Source organism: Sturnira hondurensis, unplaced genomic scaffold, assembly GCF_014824575.4.
Source record: "Sturnira hondurensis isolate 20B ecotype Veracruz unplaced genomic scaffold, ASM1482457v3 Scaffold0025395, whole genome shotgun sequence".
NCBI lineage: Eukaryota > Metazoa > Chordata > Mammalia > Chiroptera > Phyllostomidae > Sturnira > Sturnira hondurensis.
The window spans coordinates 1,124,872-1,147,996 of record NW_028098026.1 but is presented as its reverse complement, the minus strand read 5'-3'; the positions used below and the strand labels follow the sequence as shown (position 1 = coordinate 1,147,996).

The 23,125-nt window shown below is 52.4% G+C and overlaps 1 protein-coding gene across 3 annotated transcripts in view; it reads right to left on the bottom strand.

Annotated features, from left to right (window-relative positions):
* Window positions 1–5,651: 5,651 nt before the first annotated feature.
* The window catches only part of WDR62 (WD repeat domain 62), a 49,061-nt gene continuing 31,587 nt past the window's right edge, over window positions 5,652–23,125 (bottom strand). Inside the window, exons 14-32 of one of the 3 annotated variants that reach the window (XM_037039656.1) lie at window positions 20,975–21,042; window positions 20,771–20,892; window positions 19,839–19,914; window positions 18,937–19,048; window positions 18,778–18,841; window positions 17,919–18,044; window positions 16,770–16,897; window positions 13,332–13,384; window positions 11,231–11,449; window positions 9,650–9,774; window positions 9,205–9,308; window positions 8,726–8,836; window positions 8,343–8,477; window positions 7,965–8,076; window positions 7,711–7,852; window positions 7,570–7,630; window positions 6,717–7,391; window positions 6,075–6,232; window positions 5,652–5,979 (exon numbers count right to left, since the gene is read on the bottom strand). In XM_037039656.1, coding sequence (XP_036895551.1) covers window positions 5,716–5,979; window positions 6,075–6,232; window positions 6,717–7,391; window positions 7,570–7,630; window positions 7,711–7,852; window positions 7,965–8,076; window positions 8,343–8,477; window positions 8,726–8,836; window positions 9,205–9,308; window positions 9,650–9,774; window positions 11,231–11,449; window positions 13,332–13,384; window positions 16,770–16,897; window positions 17,919–18,044; window positions 18,778–18,841; window positions 18,937–19,048; window positions 19,839–19,914; window positions 20,771–20,892; window positions 20,975–21,042 — 2,855 coding nt within the window. In that variant the 3' untranslated portion in view covers window positions 5,652–5,715. The remainder of the gene's footprint in view (window positions 5,980–6,074; window positions 6,233–6,716; window positions 7,392–7,569; window positions 7,631–7,710; window positions 7,853–7,964; window positions 8,077–8,342; window positions 8,478–8,725; window positions 8,837–9,204; window positions 9,309–9,649; window positions 9,775–11,230; window positions 11,450–13,331; window positions 13,385–16,769; window positions 16,898–17,918; window positions 18,045–18,777; window positions 18,842–18,936; window positions 19,049–19,838; window positions 19,915–20,770; window positions 20,893–20,974; window positions 21,043–23,125) is intronic. The other 2 variants (XM_037039654.1, XM_037039655.1) reach the window with 2 other exon arrangements.

Sequence of the window (23,125 nt, the reverse complement as noted above, 5' to 3'; positions counted from 1 at the left end):
GCTGGTACCAGGGCCAAGGCACTGAGGTTTCATTCTTCCCTGCCCACTCCTTTGCAAATTATTCCTTCACTAAACTCTCTGAAATGTCCCACGTGAATGTGCTGTCCTCTTCCCACTGAGATCCTGTTGGTCCTAAACCACCTGCACACATATTCATCAGCAGTAGTTTCCTAAGCAGCTGGTCTGTCCAACAGAAAGTCTGGTCTTCCTAGGGCTNTATTCACATTCCCTAGAGTTAGTCTTGCTGATTCATTTGGGGAAGTGAGGGAGGCAGCCCTGAGAGTCTGCTAGCCCAGAGCTTTGCCACTTTATTTCTTCAGGACCTGGGACAAGTCATTTATCGCTGAGCCTCTTTCTTCATCTGGAAAATGGGAGTAAGGAGTCTCCCTATTTCCAACTTGTGTTGAAGATCCATGCAGACCATGGCGGGGAGGATGCTGAGCATGGGATCTGACAAATGGCAGACATGTCAACAGGGGTGGTTAGGAAGCCTCGTGGGGTGGCGTGACTAGGTGAGTTTCTGTGTTTCGATGAACCCATCTGCAAAATGGGGCTTTAAGTGTTTGCCATTTCACAATTGTTGGGTTTCATGCAGCCATGACTGCTTTGCCTGGCACAGGTCTGGCAGGCCAGTGTCTGGGAGCTGCCCAATGTGGAGTGCAGGGGCCAGGTTACACTAAAGAATGAACTGGTGGAGGGGGAGCCATTCTGTTTCTGCTCAGGTCCCCAGTTCTCCATGCCCAAAGTATGTCTCGTGGGGGAACTGATTCCCGTGTGGTTGCTAATATGAAAACATATTAGAGAGGAAATCTGGGATTGGGTGTCTTTATTTGCCCCCCGGCCCCCTTTCTGCCCTGCTCTGTATGGGAGGCTGACCTGGGTGGGCAGCAGCATCTGGGCTCCTATGCCCCCTGGCTTCCAGCTGGGTACGAACAATGGGGGGGTTCCCCACATCTGGCTCCCTGTCGGGCTGCCAGAGACACAGGACCCCTCAGGGCAGCCCTCTCTCCAGGAGTCGCTCTTCTGGGTTTCACTTCACTCCCTGTGCTCATGGGTGGGGGTGTGTGACAGCTCTCTGCTGGTACCAGGGCCAAGGCACTGAGGTTTCATTCTTCCCTGCTCACTCCTTTGCAAATTATTCCTTCACTAAACTCTCTGAAATGTCCCACGTGAATGTGCTGTCCTCTTCCCGCTGAGATCCTGTTGGTCCTAAACCACCTGCACACATATTCATCAGCAGTAGTTTCCTAAGCAGCTGGTCTGTCCAACAGAAAGTCTGGTCTTCCTAGGGCTGCAGAGCTTGGCATTAGGAGGTGGATACTGGCAGATACACTGATTCTTTTGACCTACCAGCCCGCCTCCTTTCGTACTGAGAACCCAATTTTGTGTTGTCCAGCACAGGAGAGATGGTTGGTCCAAGCAAATCAAAGCAATCTCCATCCCCATTGCCCATGACTGCTCTGGAAGGGGAAGGGCTCTGGGAAGAAATCTGCAGTTTCTTCCCCACTACCCTGACGGCTGCCCCGCTCTGGGCCTTTCCTACTGGCTGGGTAGGGCTGCACTGCTGAGTGTGTGGCAGACATGTTGCAATTGTGAGTGCCTAAACTGGAGGGTGGAACTCAGGGTCAGAGGGTGACAGAGCAGAGGCATAATCGAGAGTAACAAATGTGCCTATGGCGTGTGTCCCCATAAGCCAGGTGTTTGCTACTTGGAGTTGAAGGCTTAACTATAATACAGGGTGGGAGAAGGGGTAAAATTCACGAGGGATAGAGCCTCACGTTGGTCCCCTGGATGTCCAGGGGCCTGGATCCCAAACCTCGCCTCAGGGATCTTAGGTGACTGTGGCCAAGCTGGGCAAGGAGAATGCATCTCCGGTCTTTCAGGGGTGGCCTGTCGGCCCGGGGCAAGGAATCTCCTGGCAGAGGTGCAGGCCAACTACGTAGGAGCCCTGGACCACGTGGGCTCACTAAGGCAGGGAGGGATCTTTGAAAAATACACAGATCGGGGCATCTCCTCAAACAGCAATATTAGGGATTTTGTTTCCAGGCGGAAATTGGGTCGTGAATGTTTCTTGGATTTGAAGTCATGAGGCAGCAAAGCCCTGCCTGGTGTGATCTCAATCTTTTTCCCACAGTCTCTTCTCCCATCTTCTATTCCAGCTGTCCTGGCTGTTGCTGTTCCTTACATACACGTTTGATTCCCTCATGGGGCCTTTGCACCGGCTGTTCTGTCTGCCTTCTTCTCTGAGATGTACGCGTGGCCTGTGTCCTCTATCAAGCCTCAGCTCAAATGTCGCCTCAGGAAGTCCTTCCCTGACACTTCAACCAGCACAGTGAATTCCCTTAGTTATTGTAATTCCTGTGTGCTTTGCTGTCTAGAACGTGAATGCCTCAAGGGCAGATGCTTTGCTGGTCCTGCTCCTCACTGTACCCTTAATATGTAGAACAGCCACAGGCACCTGGGCAGCAGCAGGATTTTATTTTTTTTAAACAACTGCATGATTGGTTCTCAGGTGTGTCAGTGTTTATGGAGGCAGCAGTGGGCCATGTCCTCGTGTTCAAAGGTCCGGCTCTTCCACCAGGCACGCCTAGGTTTGAGTCTCAGCTCTGTGGCACCCTGGGCAAGACACTGGATTCTCTCTGAACATTTCCGGTGGGCCATGACCAGCAAACAGAGCAGGTAGGAACAGGCAAGTGGAGGTTCAGGCCACAAGAGTCCGAATGGTAGAACTGTGCTTTGGGAGAGAACCCCCACCCCTGCTGGCTTCCTTTTTATACACTTGGGATAGTGGGGCCTTCTGTGGTCACGAGAGTGGCCCTCTTAGCAGACATGCCACGTGGCTAGACGCCTGCTGCCTGGGGAAGCTGGTATCAGTGCTGGGAGCTCATCGGACCTCGAAGTTGGACACAATCCTCTTGCTGGGGAAGAAATTACTTTTCCAGCTGCCAGGTGGCCTTGGCACGCAACCCAGATCATCCCGTGGATAAGCCTATTTGTGTCTCCTCAATTTCCCCTGCTGCAGATGGGGACGAAAGCCTGGTCCTCAGAGAATCTGGCATGGGCCTTGCCCTGGGGCCAGTGGTGGGCACTGGTGGCCAGGGTCTGGCACATGGTGATGTCAGCAGCTCCAGTGGGTTCTTGGGCATCAGGAGGGGTAGGGAAAGACTGGCCCTTCCCTGGGGTACAGCTGGGCCCCCCTGGGCAAGGACTACACGTGATCCTTCAACAGGTCAGTGGGCTGGAGCTAAGCCCAGGTGGGAACCAGGTGCTGGGCTCATCATCCCTGCAGTTACCAAACTTCTCGGGGATGTTGGTCCCATGTTCTCATGGACAGATTCTGAGGACAGGGCCTAACATCAGGGCTTACGAGAGTTTCCTGGGCTGGTCCCCCAGAGGCATTGCCCCCTACCCTCCCACCCTACATCCACCTGAAGAAGGACTTTGTGGATGTGCCAGGATAGGCACCAGGAACCATTCCTCCAAGTTGTCCATTTATTTGCTTAAAATACCTATTCATCAGAACATGGCAGGGCTGATGCTGGCCCTCAGCGCCAGGAACCATTCCTCCAAGTTGTCCATTTATTTGCTTAAAATACCTATTCATCAGAACATGGCAGGGCTGCTGGCCCTCAGTGCCCCTGTGCTTTCCTCCGCACAGCCTGCACCAGCAGCTCCGAGTAGTGTTCCAGCAGGGCACGCAAATCTGGGCTAGCCAGAGGGCACAACGTAGGTGGGGAGAGAGGACCCGGGCTGGGCAGGGCCTGGGCTGGGGCCACGTCACTCCCCACCAGCCAGTCGTTGGCCTCCAGCTGGCTGTGGATCCAAAGGAAGGTGGAGGCCAGNCCCTATGGCGTGTGTCCCCATAAGCCAGGTGTTTGCTACTTGGAGTTGAAGGCTTAACTATAATACAGGGTGGGAGAAGGGGTAAAATTCACGAGGGATAGAGCCTCACGTTGGTCCCCTGGATGTCCAGGGGCCTGGATCCCAAACCTCGCCTCAGGGATCTTAGGTGACTGTGGCCAAGCTGGGCAAGGAGAATGCATCTCCGGTCTTTCAGGGGTGGCCTGTCGGCCCGGGGCAAGGAATCTCCTGGCAGAGGTGCAGGCCAACTACGTAGGAGCCCTGGACCACGTGGGCTCACTAAGGCAGGGAGGGATCTTTGAAAAATAAACAGATCGGGGCATCTCCTCAAACAGCAATATTAGGGATCTTGTTTAGGGGCGGAAATTGTGTTGTGAATGTTTCTTGGATTTGAAGTCATGAGGCAGCAAGGCCCTGCCTGGTGTGATCTCAATCTTTTTCCCACAGTCTCTTCTCCCATCTTCTATTCCAGCTGTCCTGGCTGTTGCTGTTCCTTACATACACGTTTGATTCGCTCATGGGGCCTTTGCACCGGCTGTTCTGTCTGCCTTCTTCTCTGAGATGTACACGTGGCCTGTGTCCTCCATCAAGCCTCAGCTCAAATGTCGCCTCAGGAAGTCCTTCCCCAACACTTCAACCAGCACAGTGAATTCCCTTGGTTATTGTAATTCCTGTGTGCTTTGCTGTCTAGAACGTGAATGCCTCAAGGGCAGATGCTTTGCTGGTCCTGGCCCTCACTGTACCCTTAATATGTAGAACAGCGACAGGCACTGGGCACCAGCAGGATTTTATTTTTTTTAAACAACTGCATGATTGGTTCTCAGGTGTGTCAGTGTTTATGGAGGCAGCAGTGGGCCATGTCCTCGTGTTCAAAGGTCCGGCTCTTCCACCAGGCACGCCTAGGTTTGAGTCTCAGCTCTGTGGCACCCTGGGCAAGACACAGGATTCTCTCTGAACATTTCCGGTGGGCCATGACCAGCAAACAGAGCAGGGAGGAACAGGCAAGTGGAGGTTCAGGCCACAAGAGTCCGTATGGTAGAACTGTGCTTTGGGAGAGAACCCCCACCCCTGCTGGCTTCCTTTTTATACACTTGGGATAGTGGGGCCTTCTGTGGTCACGAGAGTGGCCCTCTTAGCAGACATGCCATATGGCTAGACACCTGCTGCCTGGGGAAGCTGGTATCAGTGCTGGGAGCTCATCGGACCTCGAAGTTGGACACAATCCTCTTGCTGGGGAAGAAATTACTTTTCCAGCTGCCGGGTGGCCTTGGCACGCTGCCCGATCGTCCCGTGGATAAGCCTGTTTGTGTCTCCTCAATTTCCCCTGCTGCAGATGGGGACGAAAGCCTGGTCCTCAGAGAATCTGGCATGGGCCTTGCCCAGGGGCCAGTGGTCTGGCACATGGTGGCCAGGGTCTGGCACATGGTGATCTCAGCAGCTCTGGTGGGTTCTTGGGAATCTGGAGGGGTAGGGAAGGACTGGCCCTTCCCTGGGGTACAGCTGGGCCCCCCTGGGCAAGGACTACATGTGATCCTTCAACAGGTCAGTGGGCTGGAGCTAAGCCCAGGTGGGAACCAGGTGCTGGGGTCATCATCACTGCAGTTCCCAAACTTCTCGGGGATGTTGGTCCCATGTTCTCATGGACAGATTCTGAGGACAGGGCCTAATATCAGGAATACGAGAGTTTCCTGGGCTGGTCCCCCAGAGGCACTGCCCCCTGCCCTCCCACCCTACATCCACCTGAAGAAGGGCTTTGTGGATGTGCCAGGATAGGCACCAGGAACCATTCCTCCAAGTTGTCCATTTATTTGCTTAAAATACCTATTCATCAGAACATGGCAGGGCTGCTGGCCCTCAGTGCCCCTGGGCTTTCCTCCGCACAGCCTGCACCAGCAGCTCCGAGTAGTGTTCCAGCAGGGCACGCAAATCTGGGCTAGCCAGAGGGCACAACGTAGGTGGGGAGGGAGGACCCGGGCTGGGCAGGGCCTGGGCTGGGGCCACGTCACTCCCCACCAGCCAGTCGTTGGCCTCCAGCTGGCTGTGGATCCAAAGGAAGGTGGAGGCCAGCTCAGTCTGTGCCTGCTGCTGCTCGGTACTCAGCTGGTCACTGGATACCATCTGCAAGGAGTGCTAACCTTGTTAGGGACCACTCAGGCCTGGTAGGCCCAGGGCACCCCTTTAGCCTCTTCCCTTGACCCTGGGGCTTGGCTCACCAGGTGGTAAAGGTCCAGGGCTTCTTGGAAGGCTGTCTTCAGTGTGTGCACGATGGTCCCCACACTGCTCAGCCCAAGGGGAACTGGGGAAGGGCCTGCAGCTGGCACCCCAGGCTCCCCACAGTGTTCAGGGCTGTCCTGGACCACACTGAGCACACCTAGGAGTAGAGAGCAGGGAATGAGAAAGTTACCTCTACTTTACAGCTGGTGCAAGAGAGACCAGGGTGGCCGGTCTCTGCTGAAATACCACTGTCTCTCCAAAGCCTTTTTCACCACCCAGTTTAAAACTGTAACCATTGTCCCCAGTTCTCACTCCCTAAAACCTTTCTCTTCTTTCTCTCCTGAGCACATACCATTTCATGACACACTTGACACTTTCCTCACACATTTAGTTTAGGCATCCTCCCCAATTAAGGTTTCAGTTCTCTATAGTCCTGTTTACCACCACAGCCCATCCATGTCCTCGGGGCCTAGAACAAAAAGCCCAGCACATACAAGTGCTCACTAAATAGCCCAGTGACTGACTGAATGAGTGGCACAGCACCTGTGGCCAGGTCAAGTGCCCTCCTCTGGAGCCGAGCCAGCTAGCCTTTCCATGGGATGCACTTAGGAGGCAATGCCGTATCCCAGGGTGACACTCACCAGGGGTGAGCTCCGGGAGGGAGGTGATGCTGCCAGGGCCGCCTGGCATGGCCTCTGGAAGTGAGAGGCCATCAGGGTGGGCAGGCGGGTTGAGGGGCCCAGGGGTCAGAAGCCTTGGGAGAAAGGTGGAGCCGTGGAGCCTCAGGGAGCTCACATCTATGGGAGCTGGGAAGCTGGCTGTGGCAACCGTGGCATCAGGCTGCGTGGCCACAGGTTCCTGGGACCCGACACACGTAGTAGGTGTCTCCTGTGGGGGCGGGGGCAGTAAGAGCCTGTCACAGACACCCCACACGGTCTGTCTGAGGCTGTCCCAGGCTTCAGGGTTGCCCTGGGATGTCAGGGCAGGCTCTTGGCCCTTGCTGTCAGCACCCTTGCTGGGTGCTGCTGTAGTGGTGATGACGGCCTGAAGCTCCTGGTCCAGGGAGGCCAGCTCCCCCATGGACGGGGCCCTGCATTGGGGTCTAGTCAATTCGGCCAGGACAGGGTCCTCACTGTCCTCCAGGGAGATGCTGTGGGACGTCTTGGCACAGGAGCTGGCAGCAGCCTCCATGCAGGAGCAGGTAGAGGGGCTGTGGAGGCCTGGAGTGGGCAGGGTGGTGGGTGTCAGAGGCCTCCCGTCTGTGGGCAGCAACGAGAAAGAGGGGGCGTGGGAAGCCAGTCCTGTGAGGCGTGAGGCTGTAAAGGAAGCAGCTGGTTCCCTCTCACACCCAGGCCCCGGAAATGATAGACAGGGCCCCACCCAGGGTGGCTGCAGGGTCTCAGTGGGCGGTGCCCATGCCCACCCATGGTTCATCTGGGCACCCGCCATTTGCCGAGAAGCTCGGGGCCATTTACTAGGGATGGCGACACTCACTCCGTGGGTACCAGGCCTCCAGGGTGTCGAGGGGCTCTTTAGCCTTCCCCTCAGAGAGGACCTGCAAGCACGGCCGTGAAGTGAGGGCAAGGCCTCCCGGCTCCCAGTCCTGTGCCCTGAGGAGGTGGCTCAAGTACTCACGTTGGTCCTGCCCGGGAAGGCATAGCCAGTATCTGCTCTCGGAGGCTCAGCTCTGGGCTGGTTCTCCCCGAGGTCTATGACTTTGAGCTCTGGGGACTTCACAAGGTTCAAGGGCAGCTGGAAAGGGACGCTGTGGTTGAGCCTGTGGGAGGAAACCAGGCCGTTGTGCCTGCCCTGGGGGTGCCCGAGAGGACGCAGCCCCACCCTGGGGGAAGACAGAAAGCTGGAAGGTTCACTGGATCACCAGCTTCTACCTGGATGTCTTCTGGAGGTGTGAGTGGAACTGGGCTGAGATGCTCAGCCGGGGATTTAGAGAGTCCTCATCCTCAGAGGCTGTCACATCTCTTAGGGATCTGTGAAAGAGCTCTAGGAAAAGATGCCAAGAGAGACCTCAGAATCCCTCCAGCCACTGAGATCCAGGTGCGGGCAGATCCTCAGAAACTCCCTCAACAGACAACACAGGGCAACCACAGCAGGGAGAGGAAACCATGCGGTGAGTCCCTAAGATGAAACATAAGCCCTCCCACTAAAGGCAGCAGACCTGCTGGGGAAAGCCCTAAACCAGAGGTGCCCATATTGTGCCTAGCACTGGATGGTCTTCCAAGGCAGGGCCGAGAGGGGCGGGGCCCTACCCTCAGAGTGGGTGTCAGTAAGTGTCTCAAAGTGATGGCGGAGAAACTTCTCTTGCTCAGGGGTCTGGGGCAGGGAGCCGTTGGATATGCCTGGTACCTCAGGCTGGGACAACTCTTCTGGGGTTCCTGGGCATTCTGTGGAGGGGCAAAGGGGGCAGGCAGGAGAGAGCCTTCAAGACCGTGAATCATGGCAGACACCCTGACAAAGACACCAGACACTTCACCATGGAGGAAGCTGGACTCGCCCAGCACACACACCTTGTTGCCACCAGGCCGAGAAGGAACCGAGTGCACAGCTGATGTGGGGCCGGTGCTTACATATCATGACCGTCCCTTAAGCCAGGCCCACGTACTGCCCTTCCTTGTGCCTGGCCCCTGTTTACCTGCTATGGGGGTCACTGTCATGTCGAACCGAGGGTCTGGGTCCAGGTGTTGAGGGGAGGAATGGATGGTGGTGGAGGTACATTCCAAGTAGGTCTCAAAATCCTCTGAGTCTAAAGGAGCAGAGAGGGGATGGTGTGGGGGAGTCAGAAGCCCAAAGCCAGGTCCTCTGTTGGCTGAGTGAGGTAGGTGCCTCAGTTTCTCAGGGCTGCGGTTTCCCCGTCTAGAGAAGAGGGATGATAGTACCCACCCCTATTTCTATGGACAAACAAGGTCACACTTGTAGGAAGTGGCACAGCTGGGTTTCCCGTGGGTGGGCAGTTGGGGTCCAGAGTCCTCTGGTAACATTAAAGGACCATGTCTGTCTTCTGTGACACTCTTGAGTTTCAGGAAGGCTGGGTCCAGGTCATCGTCAGTGCCCAGAAAGGAGCCTAGCCAGAGGAATAGGCTACAGCAGGGGCTTTGCCTGGCCCCCACTCACCCTCGAGTTTGCTCTGATCCTTCGAGCCCAGGGAGGAGACTCTGAGGTAGAAGTCACCTTGCTGGTCTTCGGGTTCCCCCTGCACTGCTTTCCAGCTGCACTTGCTGCAAGGCCAATAGGGACAGGGTGAGGGAAGGATAGCATGCTAGTTAGTAAGCAGCCGGCCCCTACATAGAACCCTGAGGCATCTGCACCCTGCTCCTCTTGGGGGCACTACCTTGCCTCTCCTGCCTCCCCCAAAGGCTCCCTTCCCCCAGGAGTCCCTTGTATCTCCACCTAAAAACGTGGAAGCAGGCTGCAGGGCTGGGCTCCTGTCCCATCAGGTCCCTACCCCTTCCTCCCCACTCCCACAGGCCCACTGGGAGAGCAGTTCTTCCAGAGCAGGCCTATCAGGGGAGGCTTCCTCTCTCCAACTAAGATGCTCCTTGGTGCAAAGGACACTTACCTGTCTGTCCCTGGGGCAGGCACCTCTGCCTGCAGGGAGATGATGACCTCTCTGGCTTCAGAAGACTCCCTCTGTAAGGGCAGGAAGGAGGGATTCCTACGGCCATCTTCCTGGGGACTCTCTGACTGTGGGGTAAGGGGGCACAGCCATCTGAGGCAGCCGTGGCAACCAGGACACTTGCAAGCTTCTAAGTGTTACAATAACGATGTCAGGGGTAATGGCAGCCCCCACTGAGGGCCGCTCACTGTGCACCAGGGTTGGGGCCAAGACCCTCGTTTTCTGTGAGCTCACTCCACGCCCAATTGCATCATAGGAGTCTATTTGTACGAAGTTGAAGAGCAGGCAAACCAGTCCATGCTGAGACAGGTCAGAGTGCTGCTTACCTTGGGTTACAGCACTACCTGGGAGGAAAACAGGGGTCTTCCTGGAGGTAGAAAATGCTCTATATTTTGACCTGGGCGGTGTATATTATACATAGGTATATACACAGGTAACAATTCTTCAAGCGATGTACCTAAGCTTTGTGCACATACCTGCATGCATATTATGCCACAATAAAAAGAAAACACATACAGGATTAAAAAACAAAACAAAACAGAATTTTACCCTGGCTGGTGTGGCTCAATGGATTGAGTGCAGGCCTGCGAACCTCAGGGTTGCTGGTTGGATTCCCAGTCAGGGTACATGCCTGGCTTGCAGGCCGGTCCCCAGTAGGGGGCATGGGAGAGGCAACCACACAATCTATGTTTCTCTCCCCCTCTCTTTCCGCCCCCCTCCCTCTCTAAGAAACAAATAAATAAAGTCTTTTTCAAAACAAGAATTTTATCTGGAGAATAATAAGAGCAAAAATTGCTTTAGCAACTTAAATGGGACCAGTCCCTGTTCTTAGCAGTGGATTTCTGTAAAAGTCCTCAGAGGGCCTTTTTTTAAAAAAGTAAGATTTTATTTATTAATTTTTAGAGAGAGGGGGAGGGGAGAAGAAAGAGAAGGAGAGAAACATCAAGGCGCGAGAGAAACATGGATTGGCTGCCTCTGTACGTGCCCCAGCTGGGGACTGAACTCAGTACAGGCACGTGCCCCGACCTGGAATCGATCCAGACACCTTTTGCTTTGCGGGATGACGCCCAACCAACTGAGCCACACCAGTCAGGGCTGAGGGCTATTTTTTAATGACCGTTTTTAAGAAATATTTTTGTCCTCTTTTTTTTCTTTAATGTCTATATTTTTGAAAACTGAAGCCCAGAGAGGCAAGCCTTGCTCTAATTTGAGCAACTGGGAAGAGGTAGGGCCAGTCTCCACTTATTCAAATACCCTCCACTCAGGCACAGGCCTGGTCTTGGCCCAAACTCTTAACCTCCAAGATGACCCACCTCCCAGATGCCTGGTCTGCCCTAGGAAGTCTCACTGTGTGCCAGGCCTGGGGCTCACCCTCCAGATGCCCTCTGCCACCTCAGGTAATCCTCTCACGCCCCTGGAGTGGGACAGTCAGCCATATTTCCAAAACGAGAGTGCTGAGGCCCCGAGTCCTGAGCACACAGCAATATAGGGGCTCTAGGCTGGGCTAGAGCAGGAAGTCCTTACCTCGCTCAGCAGACCTGCCAGGCTCTGTGGCTCCAGTGTATCCAGAACGGAGTCCCCCAGGCTGTCGAACTTCATGGGGGTAAAGAAGCAATCCAGGTCAGGGACATTCAGGATGGTCTTGAGGGGCTCCTGGTCAGCTCGCTCTGCCCAGCGACCATGTGGCTGGTAGCTGTGCTTGGTGCGGAACGCTGAGCCATCCAGCACGTCGTCATCTCCCAGCTGAGGGTGAGAGGAAGGTCAGGCAGCAAGCCAAGTGATCACCAACCCAGTGAGAGCCAGGGACACTGCACAAACTTCACCCAGGCTCTTGGCTTTAAACGCTACTCAGAAATAACTTCCACACCTCTCTCCAGCCTGAACCTTGCTCTTAAACTTCAGAAGTACACGTGCAACTGCTCTACAGCTCCACATGGATGTTTGGTGGATATTTCAAAGCAAATATGTTTAAAAGTGATTTCCAACACCCCAAACCTGCTTTTCCTAGAGCCTTCCCTATCTCAGCTATTCTTTCTAGTTGCTCAGGCCCAGAACCTTGAGGTCATCCTTAACTCCTCTCTCTCACTGCGTCCCTCATATTCCACATTGCATTTCTTCAGCAAATTCTGTCGGCTCTGCCATTCAAACACATGCAGGGTACAGCCACTTCTCCTCCCATCCTGGTCCAGCCCAACGCTGCTCATTGCCAGGACTGTTGCTTGAGAGACGGTGAAGGCTGGGTGTTGGAAAACTCAGGCTCTGGAGCCAGCCTGCCTACAGTCAATCCCACGTCCTATAGTTCCTAGCTGTGTCACCCTGGACAGCTTACTTAACCTCTCTGGGCCTTGGTTTCTCTATCTGTGAAGTAGGGACAGGAACAGCCCCTACCTCAATGAGAACTAAATGAGATCATAAATATAAAAGACTTAGAACAAAGCCCACACGAAGTAAGTGTACAGTGATTATTTGTTGAATGTAATTCCGATCGTAATATGCACTGAGAAGGGGAAGCTTGGGGGACTGAGAGGGCATGTCCGCATACCCTGACCTGGTCTGCAGGGGAGTATTTTCCTGTAGGCTTTGACATTGCTCCAACCTAGGGTTTAGAATTCTGCTACCGGCTTCTCACCTACTAGCTCCTAGGCTGCCTGTCTTCCAAGAAAACGGTCGTTAGTTCCATAGTAACATCATCTGGATCTCTCTCTTCATCTCACAATCTAGTCATTTGGCTCCACTTTCAAAATCCCTCTAGAGTCCAATCATCTTTGTCTTCCTCCTGGTCCAGCCTCCAATCTCTCCTGCTAGAATCATCTCAGCAGTCTATTCCCCAGGACCCCTGCTTCCCTCTCAGAAACCGTTTCCAACAAGCAGCCACAAGGACCTGTTAACACAGGAGTTAGATCATGGCCATCCTCGGCTCTGAGCCCTCCCTTGTCTCTATCTCACTCAGGGCAGTGGGGAAAAAATAAGTGGAGAAGGACAACAAGGAGTATGGAGGGAGTGCACCATACCACGACCCACGTGGCCCCGCCCCATATGGCCCCCACCGCCCTGCTGAGCCCTTCCTTCATTCTACCCCTTATCTGCCCTCAGCCCAGACCCCTCATGCCCCTGAACTTTCTCAAACATGCCAAGCACAATCCTGCCTCATGGCCGTTGCCCTAGCTAGCTGGTCTCTCTGCCTGCAAACTTCTTTCCCAAGATCTGCATTTCTCACTTCAACTCTGCTCAAATATCATCTTCCCAGGGAAGCCTTTTCTGTTCACCCTAAAATTGTCGTTCCCTCCCCCAATACTTCTTATTTTCCTTCGCAATATTTTTTTCCCTCTATAGCACTAAGGTTACTGTGGATATTGTCTATCTCCCTCACAAGAAAATGAGCTGGTGAAGGGAAAAAGTTTGCCTTGTTTATCACTGTGTCTGTTGGCCAGAACAATGCCTAGCAGAGGGTAGGTGTTTGGTAAATGCATGTTGCACAAATGAAGGGCCCTCTAAGCTGAGACTAGAAGGGCAATAGGGTTCTCCAGGGAAAAGAGAAATGTAGGAGGGGAAGTGCTCCTAGGAGAAACAAGATCATGGAGGATGGCTCCCTTTCCGTGCCAGCCCCCAGCTATCCCAGACTCACCAGCCGCTTTGCCCAGAGTGGCAGCTTGCCATTGGTCAGCAGGTATGGAGGATCTGAAGAGACACATGGAATCCATAAAACGACAGTAAACAACCCCACAGACCAATGGGCCACCAACACATAAACAGGCAATCCTCCAAACACTATAGGAATCCACAGACGTATCAAAAGATGCTCAGCCTCACTAATGGTCAGGGAAATGCACATTTACACAATGGGATGTCATGCTTTACTCCTAAAATCTGACAAAATCAAAATGCTTCATACTATCAAATGCTAGCAAAAACATGGGGGAAAGAAGGGCTTGACACTGACTGCTGGGGAGGGGGCAGTAAGGAGGGCCCCCAGGGCTCTCTTTTAAAAGAAAAAGGGTACTAACCCCGGGGCCCAGCAGTGCCAGTCCTTGGCCTCTGTCTGGGAGAAACGCTCTCACACATGCCCAAAGAGGAGGCCCAGGCCCTCAGCCTCCTTCACAACAGTGTAAAGTTGGGGAAACCTAAATGCCCACCCAGAGGGAATGATTTAAAACACCCTACTGTGCCGCTGGTCAAAAGGGGGAGGCCTCTGCTTGGTATCCACCAACGTACAAGTGGATAAGATACTATTGAGAGGAAAAAGAACAATATGCGTAATATACTACCATTTATGGACATAAATATGTGTTTCCTATGGATATATACATATGTATATAATGTTTAGGAAAAGTCCTATAAAGATTCACAGGAAACTGGTGAAAGCAGTCATCCCTCCACCCAGCCAGCAGGGGGCAGTTGAAGAGACTTCTGGCCAAGATGGAGGAGCAGGTAAACACACTTCACCTCCTCGCAGCAAAAATTACAACGAAATTACAAAACAAACATCACCCAGGTTCATCAGGAAATCGAGCTGTATGGAAGTCCAACAACCAAGCATTTAAAGGAGCCAAATTCATCCAGACGGGTGCCTTTTCTACAATAGGCCATGCCAGTAAGATAGGGAGTCAAAGCAACTCTACCTAATACATGGAAACAAACAAAGGGAGGCTGTTTAACTGAGGAGACTAAGAAATGTGGATCAAAGGAGAGAACAGAAACAAAACTCCTAAAAAAGAAAAGAACTAAATGAAATGGACATAAGCAGCCTATCAGATGCACAATTCAAAACACTGGTAATCAGGTGCTCAAAGACATCATTGGGTACTGCAGTAGCATAAAAAACATCCAGGTAGAAACGAAGGCTGCATTCAGTGAAATAAAGGAAAATCTATAGGGAACCAACAGTGGAGAAGATGAAGCCGAGATTCAAATTGATGATTTGGAACACAAGGAAGAAAAAAGCATTCAATCAGAACAGCAAGAAGGAAAAAAAGAATTAAAAAAAACAAAACAAAACAAAGAAAGAGAACAGAGTAAGGAGCCTCTGGGGCACCTGCAAACATACCAACATCTGAGTCATAGGGGTGCTAGAAGGAGAACAGGGAGAGCAAGAAACTGAAAACTTATTTGAAAAGATAATGAAAGAAAACGTCCCTAATTTGGTAAAGGAAACAGACATACAAGTCCAGGAAGCATGAAGAGTCCCAAACAAGTTGGGCCCAAAGAGGGCCACACCAAGACACATCACGACTCAAGTGCCAAAGGTTAAAGATAAAGAGAGAATCTTAAAAGCAGCAAGAGAAAAAGCAGACAGTTACCTACCAAGGAGCCCCTGTAAGACTGTCAGCTGATTTCTCAAAAGATACTTTACAGGCTAGAAGGGACTGGCGAGAAGTATTCAAAGTGATGAAAAGCAAGGACCTACAACCTGGATGACTCTACCCAGCAAAGTTATCATTTAGAATGGGACAGCAGATAAAGTGCTCCCCAGATAAGGACAAGCTAAAGGTGTTCATCATCACCAAGCCATTCTTACACAAAACGCTAAAGGGAACTATATAAGGCAAAGAAGATCTAAACGATGAACGTTAAAATGGCAACACATGCACGAGCATCAACAACCAAATCTAAAAACTAAGCAAACAAGCAGAACAGGAACAGAATCATAGCTATGGAGATCATTTGGAGGGTTATTAAGTGGAGGGTGGGGGGTGGCAGTGGTGTGGGGGAATGGGAGAAAAGGTGCAGGGAGGAAGAGGTACAACTCGGTAGGTACAAAATAAACAGGGGGATGTTAAGAACAGTAGAGGGAATGGAGTAGCCAAAGAACTTATATGCATGACCCATGGATGTGAACTAAGGGAAGGGATTGCTGGAGGGAAGTGGGTACAGGGTGGAGTGGGGCAAAGGGGGGAGAATTGGAACAGCTGCAACAGCAAAATCAATAAAATATTGTAAAAAAAATTTTTAAAGAGTGGTCACTGTGGAGAAGACACTGGACCAGGAGTAAGGGTGGCGATAAAGAACATTAACTTATCCTGACTTTTTTCCAAGGCTGAACTCTCACGTTGCTGTTGCCTAGCAACCAGCCATCTGTGACCCTTGTTGGTGGAGCCCCCCATCCACACTGAAAGCACCTCCTGTCATCACTATTCCCAGCCTCTCTCACAGCTGGAGCAAGCATGACCAGTGGGACCTGAGAGAAGCCTTTCAGCGGCTTCTGGGAAAATATTCCTTTATTTCTCTCTCTGTCTCTATCTTTCTAAAGATTTTATTTATTTTTTAGAGAGAGGGGAAAGGAGGGAGAAAGAAAGAGAAACATCGATGTGAGAGAACCACTGATCAGCTGCCTTTGTACGTGCCCTGGCCTCGGATGGAACCTGCCACCCAGGCACGTGCCTTGACCAGGAATCAAACCAGCAAACCCTTTGGCTTGCAGTCTGGCACTCAAACCACCGAGCCTCACCAGTGAGGGTGGGAAATGTTCCTTTCCAAAGGATAGTCTAGGAGGAAATGTCCTATTCAAGCACGCCTGATGCCTAGAACTTAGGCAGCCATCCTGAAACCATGAGGGCCTATGCCAACCAAGGTGCTATGCAGAGGCGTAGAAATTTATAGAGAGTCTGGCCTTTTATAAACTCACTAAGCTACTACTCTCCCTTTTTGCCTGCACAACAAAATCTGTCCTGTCTTCTGGTTAACGTGATCTGTTTTTCCCTGGGGCATCCTCTTTACCTCCCTCCCTCCCAGGAAAGGAAGCCTGTCTGACAGCAAAGCCAATGTGAATTAAAGTAGAGGCAAAACAGAGAATAAATACACTCCTTTAACATCACTTGACTACCTGGATTCAGCTATGCCTGAAGCCATTCCTCTCATTTTTAGGTACATGAACCAATAAATTCTTTTTCTAGCTACACCAATGAGAGTCTGGTTGCTAGTACACTGAGAGAGTCCTCACCAATATGATTACCGAGCTTCAGTATGTGCCAGGCACTGAAAACAAAGTAGTGGGTGAAACCCAGCCATGACCCCTACACTGGCAGAGGTCAAACGAGGGCTCCTTTGGATGGATCGGTTTCCCAACCTGGATCCAAGCTCTCTTTGGATGGTGTCTTCAGCAGCTCTTCAGGTTCACACTCTTCCTGCAGCTCGTCCTCTGTCTGCTCTCTGGGGCTTAGGGAACAAATCTTGCTGGATGTGTACGTCTCCTGCCTGAAGCCAGGAATGAGGAAGGCAAGGAGAGAAATAGGTAAATGGGGTCCTAGAGGGGTCTGCCAAGGGCCAGGGCCCTATGCTAGGTTCCACATGAACCTGTGGTGCTGGGAGGTCTCGCCTGCCACACCCATCCTGCTAGAAGTATATCATCACCATACTAAATGAGATATAAGGAAGGTTGGGCTCAGAAAATAAGAAACTCCAAAGGCCACATCAATGGGATCTTTGAAAAAACAAAGATAGTGGGGCTTGAGTACTGAGCTGCTGGGATCCGTTTGGGGAAGCAGGGGCAGTGATGAGATTTTAGCTCCTTGGGAGTACAGGAGACGACATGCTTGACACAAGGTGGGCGCTGGAGCCAGAACCCTGCTCTGGGCCCCAGGGAAGGGCGTGAGACAGAACCGAGAGCCAGAAGGTAGCTGCTCTCCCCCTTGGTGCTTCTGTCTACAAAGCCTCCAAGCGCACTGTGGGATAGGCAGCACATGTCAAGGCCTGGTCCCCACAGGGAGGCAATGACAAAGCCTCGAGACAGAGAGACAGGGACAGCTCCAGGGGCAGGAGAGAGGAAAAACCTACAATTTCCCACTAAAACCGAGACCTCCAAACCAACATCCCTAGTAAAGAACTAGACCACCAATTCACTCCAGATAAAAGTGGTCTTACAGCCAGAGAACTTTAAAGAGTAAGAAGGCATCTCAATGACACTGGACCCTTCCCTGACCACCTCCGTGCAGGGTCAAGGGCTTCCTCTGGTCTCCACAGTCTCCTGGGGCTTTCTGCATCACAGTACTCACAGGCTCTCCAAGTATTTTGCATTTCCTCTCCAAAACCCTTCTCATATGTGTTATTATAACTTTGTATTCAAAGTCGATCTCCTCCCTGAGGGTGTACAAAAGGCAAGGCCCAGGGCTGTCTTGGCTGTGGCTCTGTCCCCAGCGTCACGCCTCTTGAGGCACACAGTAGGAAAATATGCCTCTGGGGGAGGAGAGAGAGGAGATGTGCAGGTGGCTGCTAGGACCTGGGCTGGCTGCTCCACTTCCCATCCTTTGTGTTCTGCTGCCCCTGCTCCTGATGGTCGATTTCCAGCAGGTGCCGCTTCATGCAGTTGGTGATCTCTGGGCCCAGGTGCCAGATGAACACGCAGCTGTAGAGGCCAAAGAGAGATGTGGAAGGGTCAGAAACACTGACTATGAAAGTCACCTGACTCCGAGGCCACCTCCATCATCACAGCCAAGACCCCATTCCTTGGCACCTCCCAGAAAACCCAACCCATCAGCTCAGTGCAGGGGATCCCGACCACGTCAGGTCTGAATCCTGGGAGGGGGGCTCCAGGGAACCCCAGGTAACCAGGGCCTGCTCTCAGGGCCTCCAGACCAAGGAGAGGGGTCGTGAGGAAGCAGGGTAGGAAACTGAAGGGAGTGAGAAAAGGGACTTCCTCGGGTACCACCCACGTGCTAAGGACTTTATTTAGTATATTTATTATGAATTATTACATATATAACTTACATGAGAAAATATATCAGGACGACATATATAATCATCTCATCTAATTCTCACCATATAATTTTTGAGGTAAATGGTATCTATCAACTCTCTTACAAAGGAACAAACTGAAATGAAGCCCAGGGAGGGGAAATGACCCGCTCAAGGTCACAAGTAAATAAGCAGCAGATCTGGGATTGGAACTCGGGGCTGGCTGGGACGCCAAGGTGCATGCTGTCCAAGGAAAGAGAAAGTGGAACACTCAGAAGAGCTCTCTGCACAGGCAGGTTGTAAGCCTGGTATTGCCAGGGTCTAAGCCTTGCTCTCCCTACAGTGTAGGTGAAATGCATTCCCAGAGGGAAGCCAGCCAGGGGCAGCCTCTAGGCCTTTCCCACCTGTCTCCCGATACTGTGATCAAGTGGCGACAGTCATAGGTGAACTTAATGCCGGTGACGATGTCTAGAAACAGAACAGAGAAGCTGCGCTGACCTTCTGAGTTAGAAGGCTGTGTGGGGGTGGCTGAGGAGATGTCCCAAGCAGGGAGGCACACCCACCAGAATGGCCAAACATCTTGGCAACGCACTCGCCCGAATAAAAGTCAATCACTGAGATGCTTTTGTCAGAGCAGCTTGTGGCTAGGAAGGTGCCTGAAGGGTCCACGTGGACCTGCCAAGGAGAGAATGCAAGTGACGCTTTATGCTGCCTGCTTCTTCTCTATGGCGAGGCCCAGGTCAAAGTCCCCACTGATCACCCTTGAGCTGGACACTTGGGACATGGGCTCACCCCAGAGAGCCCTCCCAAACACACCCTTGGTAGGGTAGGGACTCCTGCTCCCACAGCACAGGTAAAAAAAACTAACACACACAACAGTGGTACTGACAGCAGCCGGGCCCTGTGCTAAGCACTGCATGTGTGTAACTCGTTTCCTCCACACAACAACCCCATGACAGAAAGTCTTCATACTTGCATTTTACAGATGATGAACCAGACTGGAGAGGCAACGCTTGCCTGCGGTCACCGTCAGCCTGAGACAGAGCTGTGCTTAGTCTGACCCTGGGATTCTGACCCTGGAGCCTGAACTCTTAATTAGTCCAGAGGCTCTGAGAAGGTCCCTGCCTTGGCCTGGATAACACAGGCAGGAGACAAGCCTGGCCAGGGAGCCCAGGGCTCTTTGAGTCTTCCCACCATACTCTGTTGCCACTCAAAATGGAAACCACTTAAAACGGCTCCACCTAGAGGACTCGGTAAATAAAGGTGAAGCGGTCTGGGCCACCCCCAGCTCCCGAGCATCTTTGGTCAGCCAGGCCAGAGTGGGTGTCTGGGCAGCATGAGCTCCATTAGTCAGGTGCCAAGGAGGACACAGGTCTAAGCTGGCTCATCGGGACAGCAGACACAAAGGGGAGCCTTGGTGTGGGGTCTGTGTATAGTTTTCACCCCAGGGGCCCCGGGTCCTCACCTTCAGCAGGGACCCTTCATCGCCTTGGGATCCCTTGTAGCATTTCTTCTGCTTTCCATTCACGGTGTTGTAGACTCTGGGGAGGTGGTTACAGAACACGGCCAACATGGATCTGCCTACCCGGCCCTGTCCTCGCCCCTGGAAGGCCACTGCCACCTCTTATCCCCCATTTGATGCCTGGACTGAAACCCTGTCTCAGACAATGAGACCCCATCTCAGGCTCGGGTCACGTGAATCACGCACTAGGGTGTCTGTTGGATTAATGTCCATCTCCCCTGCCACAGAGTGAGCTGAGTGCCTGGCACCCAATTTGACTGAGCAGTTGAAAGAGGTAGAGAACCTCTTTGCACATGCCGTGTCCTTTACATACTGCCCCCTGCCATCGGCTCACTACTCCTTTTCCAGAGTCTCAGTTCAGACATTCCTTCCATTAAGCAGAGGTGGGGTCAGCTATCGCCCAGGGCCCCCAACCCCTGGTCTATCCCCATCCCAGCCCTGACCACTCCAAGTTGCCACTCTCTGGTGAAGTGCCCATCTCTCCTCCACTGGACTATGGGCTCTGTGAAGGCAGGGCCTGGGGCTGCCCTGCTCACTGCTGTTACTCCTGCATTGTCCATCACCGACAGGTGCTTGGGTAGTGTAGGTGAATGACTAAGTTTATGAGCTACCTCGGCACCTCTCAGTCACCCCGCAGAGGCTTCTGGAGAGACAGAAGGAACCCTCTGCTGATCTGGAGGCTATGCCCAGGTGAAACCAGCTCCTAAGAAACACCTGTTGGGTCCCTCCAGTCACTCGGCCTCTCAGGGACCAGATGAGCAGGGGGAAAGAGAGCAGACAGCGCATGAGAAAATAGACTTGGCCAGGTCCTGTATAGGCCCCACTCATAGAGCAGCCCAGGCCAGGCTGACGAAGGGCCCAGGGCAGCTCCTCACCTCACATTGCGGTCCTGGCAGGCCACAGCCACGTACTTCTGGGTAATGTCAATGTCCATATCATACAAGGTGGTCTTCTCTGCCACATGGTGGGTACGGACAAAGTGGAGCCCATCCGAGCCCTGGCAGGGTAGGCAGGACGTTCAAAGGACAGCTGTGACAAGCACCACCCCTACCCCAGACTCCAAGGCCACCCCACACTACCTGCTGGGCACTACGAAAGTAGATGCTCTTGTCAACCCCACAGCTGATCATCTGGATGTCTCTGTTGCCTGGAAGAGGAGGCAGCGGTGTATTACGCAGGGCTGGGCCACCACTGCAAGGGAACTCAGCTGGGGTTCAGGGGGGCTTTCCAGAGGTGAGGTGGATGCTGGGTGCACGTAAGAGTCTGTAAGATGTGAGCTGTGTGTGTGAGGAGGTACAGATGGAGCACTTGCAAGGGAGGCCCCTGCAGGGCAAGGGCAGATAGGGAAACAAAGGCCAAAGACACAGAAGGGGCTGCATGTCTAAGACTGCAGACACTGGGAGGCTCATGCAATCAGGATCAGAACACCCCCACATACCTCAGACCAGGCCCTGCGCTGCCTGTGCCTCCCTCTTCCTGACTGCTCCCTGGCCACTTCATCATACAAATGCGAGCCAGGAGCCGAGTTGCACAGTCCTTGTCCCAGGGTGCACAGAGAGTCAGGACAGGGCCAGGACTGAGGCCAGGCATTCTCTGGTTAAACACTGTGCTCTGAAACCAGCTCCTTCTCTGAACCTCAGCTTCCTGCCTGTATAATGGGCCTATAACAGCCCCTGCCCCAAGAAATTGTGTGACACCCTTAAACAGTGGCTGCCACCTGGTAAGCACTTTTCTTCCTCTTCGTCTTCCTTTATAGAGTAAGAATAACAGTACAAATACCTCACAGAGTTGTGGTGAAGACAAAAAGACAAAATAAATATTTAGAAGCTTAGTACAACGGATGCCGCTCCTTTGTGAGAAGGCATTTGAGAGCGCCCAGGCCTGACGTGCAAGTTAGGATGCTGCTCGAGCGGGAGTCACTGGCTCACAGAGGGGAGTGAGCTCTGTGAGGGGGAGGGAGAGACCCAGAGAGGACTTGTATGTTACTGGTCATGCTTTGCTTCTTAACCTGCTAGATCCACGCATTTAGTGATGTTAGGACCACAAGCTATTCTAACAGTTGCTGGCTATAAACAAACATGGGTGTGTGTGTTCTAGTTCATACCTACTGACCATGAACCTTGATGTGGTGTTCACTGTATTATAGTCGGGCACCACTTACCAATGGGAATGTGTTCTGAGAAATGTGTCATGAGGTGACTTTGGTGTTGTGATAATGTCTCAGAGCACACTTACACAAACCTAGACGGGGGCGTGTGCTATATACCTAGGTTATATGGAATAGCCCATTGCTCCTAGGCTACAAGCCTGTACGGCATGTCACTGCACTAAACAACACAAGATGAAATCAAGCGCTAGAGGAAATGATAGGGTCAAGAGACTCAGTAAATACGAGATGATGAGGTTGTTGCCAGTGTAACGCACCATCCTGTTCCATGGCAAACTTTGTTTTATACGTAGAAAGAGTGCATGCTAAAATAATGATTAGAGGCATAGCAGATACACAAACCAGTAACATATTTGGTTATTACCATCATCAAGTATTACATACTGTATGCAATCACATATGCTATACTTTTGTATGACTGGCAGCGCAGGTTTGCTTGCGTCAGCACTGCCACAAGCACACGAGTGCTACGACCTGTGCTGCACTGCGACATTACGTCGGCTACGATGTCACTAGGTGACAGAAAATTTTCAGCTACACTATAATGTCATGGGACCACCTTAGTACAGGCAGCCTGTCAGTGACCGAAACGTCACGTGGTGCATGACTGTATTCGGCAACCTATGTTCTGTATTCACTTTTTGGATATGCTGCACAGAAAAGAGTTAAAAGCCTGCATCCTTATCTAGCAGGGCAGCTTCAGATAGGTTTGGACCGACGGGTGCCCAGTTTATGCTGACCACCACTGTTTTGAGCATAACTCCCAAGGGAGCCAGCCCAGCAGAGCAAAGCAATCAGGAGCCGGGTTTAGGAGCTGCATCCTCTCAGGCTGGCTGGGGCTCTAACGAAGGCCTGCACCCTTCAGCAGGGGCCCTAAAGACCACCTCTGGGGCTACCCCCTGGGCCAGTCACCACCTCTCTTGGATCTAGGCCATCCGTTAAAGGTGAGGTCACTGGGGCCAAACCGCCAGATCTGCTCTAACTTCCTCTAGCTAATGGGATGAACACCTTTTAAAAAATTATTATTATTATTTATCCTCACTGAAGGACACTTTTTCATTGT